General features: G+C 39.1%; 1 protein-coding gene across 2 annotated transcripts in view; it reads right to left on the reverse strand.

Annotated features, from left to right (window-relative positions):
* LOC105921801 (vasoactive intestinal polypeptide receptor 2) overlaps window positions 1-18554 on the reverse strand; it is a 45373-nt gene that overhangs the window by 22230 nt on the left and 4589 nt on the right. For both annotated transcript variants that reach the window (XM_036125015.1, XM_036125014.1), the window contains 3 exons: window positions 13805-13904; window positions 10104-10211; window positions 5163-5260 (listed from right to left, as the gene is read on the reverse strand). In XM_036125015.1, the coding sequence (XP_035980908.1) occupies window positions 5163-5260; window positions 10104-10211; window positions 13805-13904 (306 nt within the window). The remainder of the gene's footprint in view (window positions 1-5162; window positions 5261-10103; window positions 10212-13804; window positions 13905-18554) is intronic.

Consider the following 18554-nt stretch of genomic DNA (forward strand, 5'->3'; position numbering starts at 1 on the left):
GAGGAAATGTGTCCCACTCTTTTTCCCAACAATACTTCAGTTCTTTGACGTTGGCAGAATGTCAAAGCCAAGAAATGAAAGTGGTTAAAAAATAAATCAGTCGCCACCAATACAGCTAGCTAGCACACACAGACAGATGAATTTGTAGACAGGATCAAAAACTCACATTTTAGCTTAATTTAAGAGTGGTTGGTGTTTTGTTTTAAGTCAAACTTCTACAAACTTTGATTAACTTTGTGTAATTTTAAAACAAGGTGCCGGGCGTCTCATACGTACAACATGTTAATTCAATTAGACCAGTGGTTGCCAAAAAGTTTGGGTCAGGGGCAAAAATGAAAAATTATAAAGTAGAAATAAATGTATCCTAAAAAATAAGATACACAAACAGTACTTGAAACAGAGATAATAAACTGGCTGCTGATGCTGTTTCTGTGGTAATTGTGCCACTAATTGATCTAAACTGATAGTCAGAGGTCACATTGTTAATCAGAGGGTCAGAAGCTGAATGCTTTAAAAATATTCCTCTAAACTACAGCAGTTATTGTGTTACATATGCAAACTCTGTAACACATGTTGAAATGATTAGCAGCAACAATAGATTTTTTTAAATAAATCCTAAAGGCAATTTTAACTTAGAATGTATTTGAATACCTTCTCATTATGAGTTTTAAAACCCCACATGAAGGAGGAAGATGCTCTTGGATGATTCTAGAGGTTGTTTGGACCCAATAAAGATTTTGGCCATCTGCTTAAAGCTGGATGTTACTCGCTTGTTTAAAGCTATAAAACAACAGGAACTGGAATGCAGCAAGTAATAACTGCTGAGGTCAGCAGATAAGCTCCATGGCATCGGACAGGAGCCCTCAGGGTCACAATGCCTGGGTCCAAACACTCAGACTTCAGCTGGAAGCGACCGTGGCTGCAGACAACACAGAGCAAACTCTGAGAACTGATCCGAAACACTGAACGGGATCAAACCTGCAGCTGCGTCGCTCTGCCGATTAATCCTCCACAGAGTCAGACCAGGCAGGGAATTTCAAGACCTTCATCTTGGGAGGAGGCAGACGGGGTCGGATTAGACGGCGGGGCGCGCCTCGACCGGGAACTGAACCCCACAACTCCGCTGGAAGAGCTAGGAGGTAAAGCCGGCGTCTCGCCACTCAGTCCGCCGGCTTCATAACCTGGAGACCCAACCAGAGCACCCGAGGAAATGCTGACCCACCAAGGCAGGGAACCCAGGAGATCAAATCACTAAAGTCCTCCAGGGATACCTCTATAGTTCACCATGATGGTTCTGAGCAGTAAATGTGTCAAATGAAAATATGGAGTAATAAAAACGTATTGGATTCCTTGCATTATTAGTATTAATTAGTATTAGTATTAGCATTAACAGGTGGAACCTACTACCATCTAACGTAGAACAGATTACTGGATCAATGTGAGCTTCTGTGCTTTCTGTGTCTCTACTCTGTCTTCTCTACCATAGAAAGTACTCCTGGGTCAATGTGAGCTTCTGTGCTTTCTGTGTCTCTGCTCTGTCTTCTCTACCATAGAAAGTACTCCTGGGTCAATGTGAGCTTCTGTGCTTTCTGTGTCTCTGCTCTGTCTTCTCTACCATAGAAAGTACTCCTGGGTCAATGTGAGCTTCTGTGCTTTCTGTGTCTCTGCTCTGTCTTCTCTAACATAGAAAGTACTCCTGGGTCAATGTGAGCTTCTGTGCTTTCTGTGTCTCTGCTCTGTCTTCTCTACCATAGAAAGTACTCCTGGGTCAATGTGAGCTTCTGTGCTTTCTGTGTCTCTGCTCTGTCTTCTCTAAGCCCCAGTGGGTGGAGGCAGATGAGCGTTCACACTGAGCCTGGTTCTGGTTCTGCTGGAGGTTTCTCCTCCCTGTTAAAGGGGAGTTTTTCCTTCTCCACTGTCAGCTACATGCATTGCTCAGTATGAGGGATTGCTGCAAAGCCATGCAACAACTGCAGACGACTGTCCACTGTGGCTCTACGCTCTTTCAGGAGGAGTGAATGCTGCTTGGAGAGACTTGATGCAATCAACTGGTTCCCATAGGTATAGGAAATTGTTGACCAATCTGTATAATCTGATTGAATTTGACTTTGTAAAGTGCTTTGAGATGACATATTTTAGGAATTGGCGCTATATAAACGAAATTGAATTGAATTGAATTGAATTGAATTGAACCTCCCCCTTGATGTCAAAGATTTCTGTAGGTCCAGCAGAGATGTTACTTCTGACAGCAGCTCCTGTGGAAGTCCAACCATCCACAGAAGCTGCTGGTCATCTTCTCCTCTGTTTTCCTCCATCACTGCGTGGTTCGGCTCATCCATAAAACAGGACCGGTCCACAATGCAACAAACAATCAGGTCTGCAGGAAGGTCAGGACTGAACTTCCCTCCATCCAGGACATGTGCAAAAATAAAGTGATTTGAGGAAGTTGATTCTGATTTCCAGACATGATTACAGAAAGGAAAAGCAGGCAGCTACTTGGTAATGATCTTATTTTGGCTGTGCTGTTAATGCTGTACGAAGCAGAAGAAGACCGTCCAGCTCGTATTTAAGTCTTACCACAGAATCCGGAATAACAGGTCGCAAATATTCTCAGATTCTGATGACAACACATATTTGTCTCCATTTATTTGCTAATAAATTACCTTAAAGGTCAAATGTGTCTGACCTGCAGGGTTTTATGTGTTTGTAAAGTCCAAATCAAGTGAGCCAGTTTGAATTAAAGAGATCATGACTTCTGAGCAACAGAAGAAAAATGCTCCAACATCAAACATCTACAACCAGCATTCTCCACTATTAGATTTTTAATTGTCAGCTGCTGAGTCTCATACCCAAAATCCCCCTGAAAAACTAAATAACTAGTTGAGGATGAGCATTAAAGTCAGTAAGCGAAAACTAAAATGTCACGTAAAAACCCGCTTTGTGTTCCGTACGCTGCAGTCCAATCCACAAAAACAACCTTGATTTATCTGTAAAAACTATACTCATATTAACCAGAAGATAGAAAGACCGAGACAGTTTCTCCAACCTTGCACACTGAAACTAATCTGTGGTCGGCTTCATAAAATCACCGCTCTATAAAACTGGGTCTGTGGTCGGTTTGCTACCTGCAGCAGCCTTTGAAAAGTGGGTCAAACAAGGGATATGATGCATATCTTTACCTAGCATAGCAATTTTACTGCCTCTGATCTGTACAGCGAAAGATTTTCTAGGTATTGTAGAACAGTTCAATATTTTGGTTCCTTGGTTGAAGCCCACAAAAAAACAACACTTTGGTTTAAATATTGTGCAAGCATTTTTAGACGGAAAGATTAACCTTAGCTGCTTTTTCAATAATTGTCTGTCCGGTATCTTAAAGAAATGTTTGATTTTATTTTTTGTAAACTTTTTAACTTGAACCTATGAATCATTCAAATATAAAAACGCTCCTAAACTAAAGAAATGTGTGCTGTGAGAGTATGTTTGGACAAGAGACAGGCCACCATGAACATACAAATTATTCAGACACTTCCCAAAGACAAAATAAAAAGCTTTAAATATTAACATTTTTACAAAACTGCTATGAAAAATATTGCCATAAATCTCAGTTAATTAACACGAGGTGTTTCGTTGGTTAAAAGAAACTATTGATGTTTTGATCCAGTTTTCTAATTTTGCAGCGTTAGTATGATAACTAGCTTAACTGTGTTACGCTACATACACTAGTTAGCATGTTAAGCTAGTAAGTATTGCTGACTGCAGTTTATTTGTAATTGGAAATCAGTTTTTTATTCTCAGTCTCATATACAACAAGGAAGCCCCATAAATTTGAAGTTTTGAGTGTCTGAGCAGCACTGTGCTCAACATCAACTATGATTGCCACGGATCTGAAATGTTGTAAAAGTCAACTATTGATTAGCACTTCTGACAGTTTGTGTCTCATTAAACGTGTAGTCACTTAAGAAGGTAGTAAAAGTACCGTCCTACTGTTAGTATTTTTATGCAACTTAAGCTCTTCAAACTGCACCTTTATTAAATGTAATAAAATAAAGATTTTTACACAAAATGTGTGTAATGATGTTTTTTTGTCCCAACTTAAATAACTGGAGGAAAAGGTACAGAACTGAAGTGGACCTTGACTCAAAAAATAAGAAAATATGTTGTTGCAGAATAGCAGTGCGTCTACATTATTACAGCGTTGTACAGCGGCTGCAGAACCCCAAAATACCTAAAGGTCTCGACTGTCTGACTTTCAGCTGGTAGCTTCTCTCTTCCAGCATAAAACAGGTATTCATGGGATGAATACCTGCTCATCTTTTCTTTTTCTTCTTTCTTTTTTCTTTTTTCTTTTTTTAAACAAAATCTTTAGCAGTTTTAACAGCACCATATTACAGAAATAATTAGGCACAATTCATTTAGCTGAATATGTGGAGAAAAAAAACTACAAGTTTCACAGTTTGACAGAAAGAGACTAGGATGTTTACTTCAACAAGGGAATATTAATATTGAGTTGTTAACTGAAAACTAAGTCCTCTGTCAAGTCAACATGACTTTGAAAGCTTAAGATAAAGTCTGTTATTTTTTAAAGGAATATCTAAAGGTATGTTACAGTAGAGAATTTTCACTGACAGCTAAATGAGCTTCCTGTGAGGATAGGTTTGAGTTTTTTTTGTTTTTTTTTGTTTGTTTTTTTTACAGATGTCAGCTTCCTTTTCTGATATGGAACATCAGATTTGGAAAGAGCTAATGTTTCTGCACCAAAAAGCTTGATACAAACCTAAACATGTGAGCACAAAACCCTGAATAGACAATCAAAGTAAACGTCACTGCTTCTGCAGGGACAATTATGCTCATCAAACAAGAAAAAGCTGCAACCAAGGAAATCCCCTAATAATCAGTTAGATTCAGACATGAAATATGACAATATTAGGCTTAGAGTTCACTAAATTAATCCTTATAACACGATTCCTTCAGGAAAATTGATTTAAGATAAAAAAAACAAATACAATAAACTCTAAGCTAAATGTAGAAAATATGTAGAAAATAGAGAAAAGATCAATATAAAAATGGAATATGGTTATTATAATAAGAGGTATTGTGTTATTGTATAATGGAGTTAAATGTTTTCAACCTGCAGCTGGAGGTTAAAGCGGTAATAAACTCACCTCTTTGGGTTTGCTGCTGATGTCTGAATAGCAGGCCAAACTGATGTCGGGGTACACTGGGGACCAGCCGTTCTCGGTGCAATTCCTGTTCAGATTACCTAAAACACAGCCAGAATTTTTTTTTTTACCACTGTTCACATCATCACTTATTAAAACATTCCTGCGTCGGTCCTTCTTAAGTGATTCTCTTACACAAGGATGATTGTTATCTTCAACTAGACAATGATGGACGGTTTTTATACAAACGGCTAATAATATCTGTGTGTAATGATGTTTTTTTGTCCCAACTTAAATAACTGGAGGAAAAGGTACAGAACTGAAGTGGACCTTGACTCAAAAAATAAGAAAATATATCGTTGCAGAATAGCAGTGCATCTACATTATTACAGCGTTGTACAGCGGCTGCAGAACCCCAAAATACCTAAAGGTCTCGACTGTCTGACTTTCAGCTGGTAGCTTCTCTCTTCCAGCATAAAACAGATTTGTTTGACTGAGGCTCAGTGGATTGACCAAAACTCAGAGGAATGGGAAAGTCACAGCAGCTCACAGAGGTCCTAAATCATTTGGGACATTTTATAAACAACTTCAAATTCCAACACGATCAGATCCAAGAACCGTACGTAGCTCAAAGTTGTTCAGATGTTTCAGCCGTGGGCCAACATCTGGATGCTGAGATGAAAGTACAGGAACTACCCAGCAGCAAGCGAGGCCCAGGCCTGCTCTGAAGCTGTTGATAGAGCGTTGTCTCGGCCTCCGGAGAACCCAGATTTACATCAAGATGAGCTGAGAGGGTCCGGACCAAGGAGGAAGCCTCCCCTACTGGGGAAAACCTGCACCGTGCCGAGCCACCTGTACTCAGGTCTTCTTGGACAAAGACCCTCAAGTTCCTCGATGCTCTGGCTTCCACTGCCTGGTTAAACTTGATCTCCAGCTGATAGAAGGAAACTCTGGACTCACCGGTGAATTCAGCTGTCAGCTCATTTTTGTACTTTTACTTTAACAACTTGCAGGCTGGTAGCAAGCTATTCTTTTCTATTCTATTCATTAGTTTGTTTCCCACAAGACTAGGATGAAGGTGGGCTTTGTTCAGCATGTGACATCTTTACGAAGCTCGAGAGAAGAGTTTGACTGAAAACAGAGGTCAGCCTAGCCTCGCCACATCCGTCCGATGCAGTCGCCTACCAGGAGTCTATCTGGTGCTCAGAAGCTCCTGCTTCAGCATCAGCAGCTTCAATCATCAGGGCTTTTTTGTGGAAAGGTTTTATCAAAGAGACCAGCAGTCAGGCATAGTGGTGACAGCATCATGCTGAGGGTCAGAGCTCATTTCAGTGCAACTGGTGCAAAGTGGATGAAAGAATGAAGAAGCCATCTTCAACTTCACCTCCAACTGCAAGATGGTGAAAGTTTGGAGCCAAATGTCAATCTCAACGGCTTTAATTGATAAACTAGGCTGACACTGAGCTTTGAGAATGGCCGCAGCTCCAAACTGAACCTTATAAAAATATTAAAATACAATAACAATATTTGGTATTGTCCCTTAGTGGGATATTGAAAGACAAATGGAAGCATGCATAATCATACAACGGTAAATATAAAAAATAAGAAAATATAATTGGGTTCTAAGAAATGTGCAACTGAGTAGGATAAGTGAAAATGTGTAAATTAAGCTTTCATATTTGCATCTTCGTACCTAAAAACCACAGATTGTTTACACGACTATTTAGTGAAAAAACAGAAGGGATGCAAACATTTTACTGAGTTGGGTTTGTTGGGAGCAGAGATGGTTATAGTGTCTGAAAGCCGGTGGGAGGAAGGACCTGCAATAACAAATTTTATCAGAAATGTTATCAGCCAAAGTAAATAAACTTTAAGTGGAAGAGTGATGAAATATCCAGACGGATTATTACAGCATCTTTCTGACTGCTAGTATAACTTTGACTCTGTGTGGATTAAAGAAAATCAACTGGAAATTTAAACTTGTGAACACAGTTGTATATTTTAAATTATTGTTTCGCTCTGGAAAAGCAACAGTTCTAATAAATCTTTAAAATAATAAAACTATTATGAGATCTGGGTCTGTCCCAGGGGCTGTGAGCATATTTTGGAGTCAGATCTGAAGAGCAGCTGTTAAGGTGATGATTACGTTTCTCATCACCTTAACAGCTGACCTGCAGCTTTTCTGTCTTGTCCTCCTGGTGCGGAGCCGAAGTCGGCACTTAGCATGATCAAAACCAAACCCAGAGAGGAAAACACATCAGACAAGATGGATTTAATGAGGAGATCAAAAGAAAAGCACAAGAAATAAAAATATATAGCCACAGAAACAAAGAAATGTTAATACAGACATAAAATAATGCCCTAAACTACAAAAATATTTAACATTTGTACACATTTGTAAATAGAAGTCAGGAGCTTCAAAGAAAGGGACGAGATCTAATCAGGATGATGGAGGAAAGCGACAGAATCAATGACCGACGAGACAATTTGTTAGATTAGGTGCTGGAGCAGCTGAGAGGCGATGTAATTAACTACTAGCTGATGAAAGACTTAAACTGCCAAAGTCAAAAATAAATAAACAGATTAAGCCTTAAGATATACAACAATCTGCTAAAAATATCCCTTTATTTGTTTGCACTGTGATTTTATTCTCCTTTGACTATTTAATTTTTTATGTAATTAGCAGAGTGGTTGCTAGAAAAGAAGGTCTGGCTCATCAAGAAGCTCAGGTTCTGCAGCGGTTCGGTAAGATCCAGATTCATGTCGCCACCAGTGCAGAGCTTGCTAAAATAGCCACATTTCTTTATCCACCATGAACAAAGAGAGAGATCTCTTTGCCCTGCAACCTGGTGAGGATCTGATGGAGCATCATGTCACCAGGCTGAAGTAAAAATAAAGTTTCTAAAAGAGCCAAACATTGAAATTTTGGACCTGTGATCAGTACTCGACCTAGATCTGAACTCTACTGAAAACCACTCATCTTAATTAGACAAAAAAACACGCTGCTCAGCCACATGGCAGGTCCATGCCAATAAGTTAAAGAAATCATCAGTAAGTTAATTTATTTCTGTAATCTGATCAGAGAGTAAAACTCCTAAGATCCATTTAATAAAGAGATTGTAGATACTGAACGATGTGAGAGAGGCTCTCTGAGAGACTAAGCTTTTATTAGAAAGGGCAAAGTTTCAGGTAACTCAAAGAAGGAAAGTTTTATAACATTTTTTTTTATAACAAGATTCCTAAGAAGTCGGGATAATCATCATCTCAGTTCCTTGATCTCATTAAAGGATTAAGATCCAAAGAAATGTTTGTGAAGGAAGGGAAGAAAAGGCTCTTAGGTCAGAGTTTAAAACCATGAAGTCCGTTTGATGGGATCTAATCTTCACTTTTTCTCTCATAATGCACCTCTTTTAAAAAAAATTCAGCAACACGGGCATTTTAATTCACAATTCTATCATTACCAGGATTATTCTTTAATATTAAAATATTTAAATACATTTTCAGTTCATAGTCATTGGTTCTGGTCTGAGTTTAATTTTACTTTGAGAACATCTTTATTGCTCCATTAAAGCAGAATCTTACTCTTGGCATTTATACCACAAACATCCATAGATGTATATTATATTGATTGTTTAACATTGATTATATAATATTAAATTTATGTAGACAAGTCTGTATGATTAGATTGAATTCATCTTTTTTATTTATTTTTTTAGTCTGGAAGAAACGTTCCTGTATTTGTAGAAACTCTGAATCGTCCTCAGGTCCACCAGTGGAAACAGGTTGATATTTTGAGGATTAATGTTAATTTCTTAGTCAAACATGTGGCATAACCTTTGTTTGCTATTAAACTGCATCCATGGACGTCTCATTATTTTGACAAATTTACTGCTTTTCTGTCTAAAACCGCTTCTGTTGCACCATCCTCGGGTTTAACCAGTGTACTGCATTTGAATTTTGAATCAGTGTTGGTATTGGTTCATAAAATATTGAAAAGTCAGTCAGAAAAACTGACGTCAGTAGCTCTGCTGCTGTGTTTTAGCCAATCAAATTAAAACGTAAGCAGCAGCTGCTATGACAAAGCACAAAAAGGTAAGCTAGCCAAGGTACTTCTTATTGTTCTTATCAAAGATGAAATTGTGGATTCTTATGAAACAGATGTGATAGCAGCAGCTGCACGAGTGTTGGCTTAGACCAACCAATGTTGGGTGTCACTTCACCCAATCAGCTTGGAGAGTTCTCCTCCTTTCTGCTCCTTTGCCCAAACAGATCCAATGGGAGCAGACCCAGCCTGATAATGAGCAGAATGTAAAGTGCTACACATCATCAGTCTGGCTGACCAGGTTAGTTAGTACCTATAGAAGTGCTGAATTCAGTAGCCAGCCCTAGTACAGAGGTGAGTTACCATTTAATCACACCGGCTGCAGATGAATGCTAGAGACATACATTTATTCTGGAAGCTCTGACTTTCAGGTTTTTCTTCCAATCCTTGATGTTCTTGTTGAGAAAACCAACTGAGGGAAAGTGTAGGGAGTGGTGTGTGTGTGCGTGTAACACAGTTCCTCACTTTCTTCTACTAATAAAACTAAATAACAATCCTTCATTGGATAGAAAAAAATATTAATACCAAAATTATCTGATAATTATTAGACTTAATACTAAACAGAACAAAAGAAGGCATAAAATCCTACCGCTTCCAGTCACTATAATAGCCCCTAAGGGTCCTCACTACAGCAGTGAGAAACTTTTTTTAATACAATGGTGTTTTTTTTAAGAATCCCAGGTGACAATTTGAGCTAAAGAACCACCTAGTGGTATACTATTGCATCAAAGTTTTTGTAAATGTCACAGAAAAGGTGGTTCTCACTTCCCTGGTTAATAAACCCGGCCCCCACTTTGATGTTAAAACAGGACTGTGTGTATAAGCGTGCGTGCGTGGCTCACCATTTTTGCCAAACAGGAGCAGGAACGGAGACGGGCAGGGCAGGGTCAGCACTTCTCCAACAGCCGCGCTTCGCCAACAAGAAACGTTGTTCCATTCACCTTCACATCCTGCACACACACACACACACACACACACACACACACACACACGCACACCGCTCTATCATTGTGAGGGCTTTTTCCATTCCTGTCTACGACCCGAGCCTGACAGTTTTCCACCACATGTTGTGTTGTGAGGACATGTTCTCACACGTAACACACACAGGTAGGAGCACACACATAAATGACACAAACACACACACACACACACACACACACACACAGACACACATACATGAAACCGACACGCAGCTAGAAAACGGTCCAGGTCTGACTTCCTGTTTAGCCGAGCCACTTGTTTCGAACTCACTGGAGCTCATCAAACATAAATCAAATTGCATGAAAGGTTTCCGGTAGCTCAGTAATGTTTTGACGCTCGGCTCCTCGGTGCGGCCAGAGAAGAATGAAGGCCTCTCAGGACGCGATCTAACGGGTGATTTAAGCAGACGCAATAAATAACTGGGACGACACAGACAGACAGGGAGCTCTAAATGTTAGATCTGCTTCTATTCCTGAAACATTTCCCTGTTTAAGAGGTTCAGCAACTTGATATTTAGGCACTTTTAACCTTAAACTTTGTTCGGGACTCACTTTCCATCTAGTCTAACGCAGGTTTAATGCTTTCTGCACAAAAATATTCAGAAAGCTTGACAAAGACTGTTGTAAAAAATGTGTTTTATTCCCATTAGGATCCAATGAATTAAGTTACAGTAAACACAGATTATTCTAGACAACCTCCTGATCAGGAGCCATTTATCCTGTTTAACAATCCATCTGTCCCCTTTGAAAGAGAAATAATTTGCACCATTTGCAAACGTTATAAATTAAAACCATTTGAGTAAAAGATTGTGTCATTACGCAAAGTGGATCGCCACATGCTATTGTCGTTTGGCATCTTTAAAGTATTGTTTTAAATTCTCTCTTCTCCCATTAACAGCATAGTTTTTGGTATGTGCCTATTTTTTTAAGAAAGGTGCAATTATATGTTCCCAGCTCATAAAAAATATATAATTTCTGTTATATTCTGTTCATGTTTGATGTCAATCAAAATAAAATAACTTCATTGTCCATCACCTGTGAGACAGAGATATGACAGCTGAAATCCTCTACACACCTTTTATGATACAATATGCACAGATTAAAACCACACTGTTAACCTATATAAACAGGGCAATAGCTTCATAAACTTCAACTAATAAAAGCATAAAAATTATCATTAGAATGTATCATTCAAAAAATAACGAAATAAACACTGATCTAGTCGATATGTGTCTATCTCAGGTGTCCGTTGTTCAGAATCAACACGGCGGAGGGGATGAAGGCGTCTTTGTAGCGTTTTGTTTTTGCTGGTGGGGCCGTCAGTCTTCTACAGGATATCTGCAGCTTAAGAGGGTTGCAGAGGAAGTGTTGGGTCATCTGACTCGCTTCGTTCTTTAAAGCACGTCTGTGTAAATTAGTGATTCAGATATACCGACAATCATCAGATTCAATCTGAAAAAAATGGGTTCAACTTCTTTTGGGGTAGCGTGAAACTGTGGTATCTGCAGAACCGTGTTAAAATCTGGCCACAAGTTTCATGGAAACATCTCATATCAGTTTCTGCTGTTAGATTAAACACGTTTCTGTGTGAAGAATGCGAGGAAAACCACACACTGCACAAGGTGCTGAACACAGACACAACGTCTTATTATCACTCAGGAAAAAGGTTCAAACTCTCAGGACTTACAACAATTACACCACTTTAGAGCTGCAAGAACTGCATCTTGAGGTGTTTTAATTGGTTTTATTCAAGCTTTGCTTAGAAAAAAGGAAATTCTTGATTGATAGCACAGGTTAGGTTCAGGTCAGATGTCAGAGTTCAGGTGGCAGGAACTAAAATAAAATCAGTAAAGTCTTTTCTCAGTCACTTACTTTGCTGTAGAGAAGTTTTAGTCCCCTCTTAGTTCTGTTTGCTTCAATGTTGCAGTCCCACTACAGCATCCTGTTTAGTTTAAGGTCTGGACTTTGACTAGGCCATTGCAAAGCTTTGATTCTTTTCTCTTTTACCCATTTTGCTGTGGATTTGTTTTTGATTTATTCTAGATTTTTGTCCAGATGATGACCCGGTTTGGACCGAGCTTAAGCTCTTGGACACATGGACTCAGGTTTGGTTTTACAGTTTTCTATACAGAGGGGTCCGAGGTTGACCCAATGACTGCGAGGACTCCAGGTCGCTGCACTGAGACAACTTTATTTGTCATTTTGTATGCACAGAGTGCGTACAGAGGACTGCTAACCAAGCCCAGATCATCAACCCCCCATCTCTATGCTGGACAGTAGGTATTAAGTGTTTGTGCTGATTTCCTGCCATCCTCTGTAAAATGATGCGATTAAGATCCAAGTACAGCTCAAAAAATAAAAATATTGTGAAAACTCATACTCTATTTATTTACATTTATTTAGAAAGGTTGTCTCATTAAGACTGGTGGTCTCATTTATCAGAGACCTGCAACACACACACAAGACATCAGTTTTGTGAAAAAAGATTAAATAGATTCATTCATTTGGTGTTATTTGACAATTAAGACTTAAGAATAATGAAAATCCAAATTCTGTTTTTCAGAAAATTGAAATACTGGGAAATCGTTATTGCACATTAATAAACAGTTTAGTTGAAGGAAAAAAAAGTGGTAAGAAAAGGTGAACCAGCAGCAGGGTTAAATGCAGCTTTCAGAGGAAAAATCTATTTAAGAATCTGAGGAAGCTTCACCAGGAGACAGTGGATCACGAGGTATCGAGATTTCAGAAACAAAAGCCTGAAATAGTTAACTCTGTGAAAAGAATATATATATAACTTACTGTATAAGCTGCACTTTTAGAAATCATTGAAAACAATTTTGAACTTTTTCACAGTTCTTTAGTTTTTATCTTTTCTTGTAGTCCAGAAAAGGACTTTTGTCTTCTATAAAGTTATTGCTGATGATTTCCACTCTGCTGCTGTATCTCAGTTCAGTCAGAGGAGAAACTGTTATTTTTTCCCTTTTAAAATGTTTGTTTGTCTTCGTCTTTCCGACTCAAACCCTGAATTTGAATGATTCAAACCAAGGCCCCGCGTGTCAAAGATGCAGATTTGTAACTTTTCAATAATCTAAACAATATAAAACTCAAATTTTTATATTTATTTCAGGGCTGCTTTGTTAAGTCTTGGGCTTTGATTTTGTGCTGAAAAGATTTTTTAACACGTTTGAAAGGTGCCTGAATGCATTTATTGCCTGTTTAATAGAAACAAATAAAAATAACCGGACGTTTAATAGAAGTGTGGAGAACTGGGGCACGTCTCAGTCTGTTAAACGCCTTCTCCGTGTCTCTGCAGTGGGTGGTGTTAGCGGAAACACTGGAGTAAAGAGAGGAGTCTAGTTTGAGTAAACCCAGCCAGATAAGAGGAGGATTTCTGTGTTTTTGCGAATTAATCAGTGATATCCAAGGTGTTGAGACGACAGCCAAAACACCCTCCTCCTATAAATCATGCTACTAATTTCAGTTCATGCTTTCAGAGCTTTGTTTTTAATATCTTTTCTCCTGAATAGTGTTTGTAAGTATTTGAGCTAAAAACAGGGTTTTACCTGCAGTCTCTGGCGTCTGGTGCTGCAGTTGTGTCTGACACTCTCCTCTGGCTCGCTCCATCTCCCAGTAAAGCCAGCAGTGAGGAACCCTCCCATCAACCTGTCACACAGAGGAGGAAATAAACATTCAGACATTAACGCCGTCATTAACAAACCTGCTGTCTTCTGAATTCATCCGTCAACCCTTTGGAGCAAAGTTCATGTTTCTGGAACCCGCTCACCTCTGGCTGCTTTCTGCAACTCAGGGAGGAAACTTTTGATGAACGGGAGCCTAAAGAAAACTCCCAGTGAGCTCATTCTGCTCGTTTTGTCCTGTTTGAGCAGCTGCAGGATTAAAGTTGTCTGTGTGCATTCCCAGGGCGTCAGATCATAATAATCCTGAGTGCTTGAAGAGAAAAGAACGGAACCAAAAAACAAGGCAATCGCTCTCCTTTCGATAAATGTTTGGGGTCTAAAAGGCGTCGAAGAGAAAAGGCATTGAAAGACAGAACAAAATGTCTAGAAATACTTAAAAATAAGAAATAATCAATCACTTGATCACTTTCATTTTCAGATATGTTCTTTAGCAATAAAAAGAATAAGATCGGTTCATGCAGCAAATGTTTGAGTTCTCCCTAATCGTTTAACTGTTCCTGACTTCACTGCAAACAATCTAACACTAAGGTTTGATAATAATCATCTCTATTGTAACATAGATTCCAATAAAATGTGTTCTATGCATTTAACCCATCACCCTATAAAAATGGAGGAAACAGAGATATTCCCCCTGATACAAGGCTCAATAGGCCATCACAGGTTCTGGTTCACACCACAGTACCCCAAGTTGTGGACATTGCAGAGGTGAAGACACCAACCCAAGACTAAGTGCAAACAACAGGGTGGACAAAGGTCTAGACCCAGCAGGCCTAAATGTGCCAATTCCACACCAGACCCTCTTTCACTACACTAGTCACACCATATAATTCCCCAAAATGCTCATGGTTAAAAACAGGAGCACTATCCTGCAGCCAAGAGACTACATCGCCCCAAAAACCCCAGGAGTCCAACAACAGTTACACTTACAGAGTTATCCAAGCTAGCTTGAAGCTAAAACTGAAACGTACTCTGGCTAACAGATAGCAAAGCTAATGATCACAATAAACTAACTGCTGCTCTCGCTAACAACTATTAAACTCAAGCTACTCAGGTGACAATGGTGCAAGTTAACCGCAACTTAAACTAACAGCAATTCAAGCTAACGTTGTTTAAGCTAACAGCAACTCAAGCTAACTTGTATCATGCTAACATCAACTCAGGCTAACACTCAAAGCCAAGTCAGATTTTAACATTTAAAATTACTGGATAAAACAGAAACATTTGAGGATTGTTGGCAAATGTTTTACTAGGTTTTACTTCTTGGTTTCATTTTAATTTTAATGATACTGTTCTACCACTAACACTAGGGTGACCAGACGTCCCCGTTTTCCGGGGACTGTCCCCGTTTTGGACCACCTGTCCCCGGCTACAGCTGTCCCCGGAAATGTCCCCGATTTTACCGAGGGGGAAAATGTGTTGCGGTAGCTGGTTGCGCTGCTGATAATATAATGACGAGGAACAGAGCGCACCACTAGATGGCGGTAATGCTCCTTTTGGATGTCCGATGTCATTAAAACACGAAGAGGAAGAAGAAGAAGACGAGCGTACCACTTCTAAAACAGAAGAAGAAGAAGTGAAAAGTCGTCAACTGGTGGCAACTGATGGGGAGCTGCTGTGTTATGGTAAGTGTGTTAATCGTTTAATTTTATTTGGATCAAGCTGATCCTGTGAGAAATGTTTGGGTTTTTTCCAGGTTAAAAAATAATCAATAAAAAGTAAGACAAGACCACGAGTTGCTGCTCACATCAGTAAAAGACACTCAGATAAAATGTAACAGAATGATTGAAAACTCCTTGTAAGGCGCTAAACTGGTACGCTGGTTCTCCAGGGATCAACAAGGGTTCTTCTAAAGAGGTTTTAGAACTGATTGGTGACCTTTAGTTTATATTTCAGATAGTTAGTTATTAGTAGAGTTATTACACGTTGTTTTGCTGATTTATGGTTGTGACTTATGAGCATAGATTTCCAGGCTTAGGTTTAGCTTTTCTACTGCTCAGTTTGGATTTATGAAAGTTCCTCATGAAAAAATAGGAGTCAGTAACAGGAGAACTGAATGAGAAAATATTTACATGATCTGAGAACGATGGAGTAAGAGATAACCACCTGTTTAATGTCCATTTATTATGTTGTTTTTGCTTGTAGATCCTAGTATTGTGGTAATTAGCATTTTTTGTATCTAATCAGAGGAAATAATAATAATAATTGGAAGTTTTCATGTTGTACATTCAAATGTTTTTGGAAGTGATTTTAAATATATAATGTCTCTGTTTTAGAATAATGTAAGATTGATACAAAAGGAGAGAGGAAGAAGATAGGAAGACAGAAAGGAGATTAAATGAGAGTGGAGGAAAATAGGAATATTGATGTAAAGAATGATTGACGAGAAGGGAGAAATATTTACTTAGAATATTAATAAAGTTCAAGTGATAAAGCTCTGACATGATATACTCAGGTTTGAGCTGAGAAGCCCAATTGTCTGAGGATATAACCTCTTTCTGAGTCTCTGCACTGAAAATGAGTTTCAATGCACTTCCCTAGCTGTGGCACAATAAAGAGGCAGTTTAGTTGTTGTTTTTTTTCTTGTGTTTTAAAAATTTCAGTTCTGCACATAATATATCCTCTTCTCCTCTTATTTTATCCAGACCTCTGGATACCGTGGCTGATGGCTCTTCAGACACAAAACGCCTTGAAGAAACCAGAGATGATCTCATGTTAGCTGACTCCCTGACCGGAGTTAACTCACCTTAAAGGATCAAACAATATACTCACACATCAGCTACTACCATACACATACACATAATGTAGTTATACACACTTTATGTAAGTTTATACATGCTCATGCTGCACTACACACACAATCACTTGCATTCATGTCAAGGGGATTTCCAAGTCTGTGCCTTTGTTTCACCTCACATCACCACAATCCATTGGACAATGTCTTGTCCCAAACAGGCTCTATGCACTATGTGCTCTATGTGCTTATAGCCCATTATGGGAGAAATTAATCTGCTTTGTGATGCACAGAACCCTTATGTGGTCAGTTGATAGTAAGAAACATATATCATCCTTTACCAGCGGGCTTGACTACTACTTTTTGATGTTAACGCAGAAAAAACTATTTCTCATAGGTATGTAAATGTGAACAGAATGAGTATTTGTTGCAGTTTTTTGAAATTTGGGGGACTCTGTCTCCACAGACAGCCACAGGCTAAATGTTTGTATTTACTGTTTTTTCTTTTCCTCATGTCACTTTCCCCTTAGGGGGTGGGAGAGCTCTTTGAGCCCCACAAAATTGGAAAACCTTGCTAACCACTCTGGACCCCTCCACTCCCACCACTTTGCCCCAACCCAGAGACACAGTTCTAGTTTCTATTAATAACACTATTTATTGATTTTATTAATCTTAGGATGCACTAAAGGTCTGGAGAGGCACATTCCTGTCTTTTACACTTGATTTTTATTGTTTAAATATTAATAAACATGTAAAAATAAACAAAACCATTACTGTCCCCGTTTCCTAATTTCATCTTGATTAGATGTATTGATTTTTATCCACGAGCAAGAAATGTCCCCAGATTTGATTTTAGAAATCTGGTCACCTTAACTAACACTGCACTATTGTCAATCAGTTCTTACCCTCTAAAATCTGGGTTCAATGGAGATCCGTTCATGTTGCATTTTATTTAACGTGCAGCAGTGGATTTTTGGATCAGACTAGATGGAAAGTGAGTCCCAGCAGATCTTCGGGAAATGCTCAGCCGCGTTATGCACCGTTATCAAAGTAATTTGGGTTGTCCAAAAATAGCAACCACATAACAAACTAACGAGACCCAAAAAAACTTACATGCTACAGTTAGTGAATACAAACAGTTTAGTTTTAGCGGTATTAGGTTGAATTTGTCTTCATTTGGACCTGCTTTGAGCAGCTCTTTTGGGTATTTTTTCCATTGTTCTCCAAACTGAAATCCCTCTGCTCAATGTATATTTCAGTTAAGACACTGACTCCTCATATACTACAGTATTTAACCCCCAGATACAGATAAAAATCAAACTATGCCAAAGATTACTGCAACATCTCTTTACTGGTTGATGAATGCTGTAAAACAGGTGAAGATGTTAACCAAAGCCAAAATTAAACCCTAAAGTTTGGCTGACCGTTGTTTGAAAACATGATTTAATGTCAGAAATATCAAGCGAGGAATGATGACACTGAGCCGTGACTGAATAATAAATCTGTGTGCTGTTCAGAACCTCGGTAAATGTGATAAACATCGCCTCGTTAGCTGCAGCACCGCAGATGTCACTGCTTAATGACGCAGTTTTTCAGGCTGCTGATAAATGGCTGCCACCTTCGTATTGGACCGGGCTGTCCTGGTACAGCTGATGGTAACCAAGGACACTGAGTACACACAGCGTACACAAACCACCGAGCTTCCCGTATGGATGAAAGGAAAAGAACGAGTTCACGCACCAAGCCTGACTCCACTGATGTAGTGTAGCGTATGTAAGTGTGCCGGGAGGTCTGTTTACGCTGAGATATACTGCCAACGTGTCGGAGCTGCCAGGGAGTTTATGACTCGCATTTCTCCAGCTTCTCCCACTTCCTGCGAAGACT

Source organism: Fundulus heteroclitus, chromosome 21 (genome assembly GCF_011125445.2).
Source record: "Fundulus heteroclitus isolate FHET01 chromosome 21, MU-UCD_Fhet_4.1, whole genome shotgun sequence".
In the NCBI taxonomy this organism is placed as follows: Eukaryota; Metazoa; Chordata; class Actinopteri; order Cyprinodontiformes; family Fundulidae; genus Fundulus; species Fundulus heteroclitus.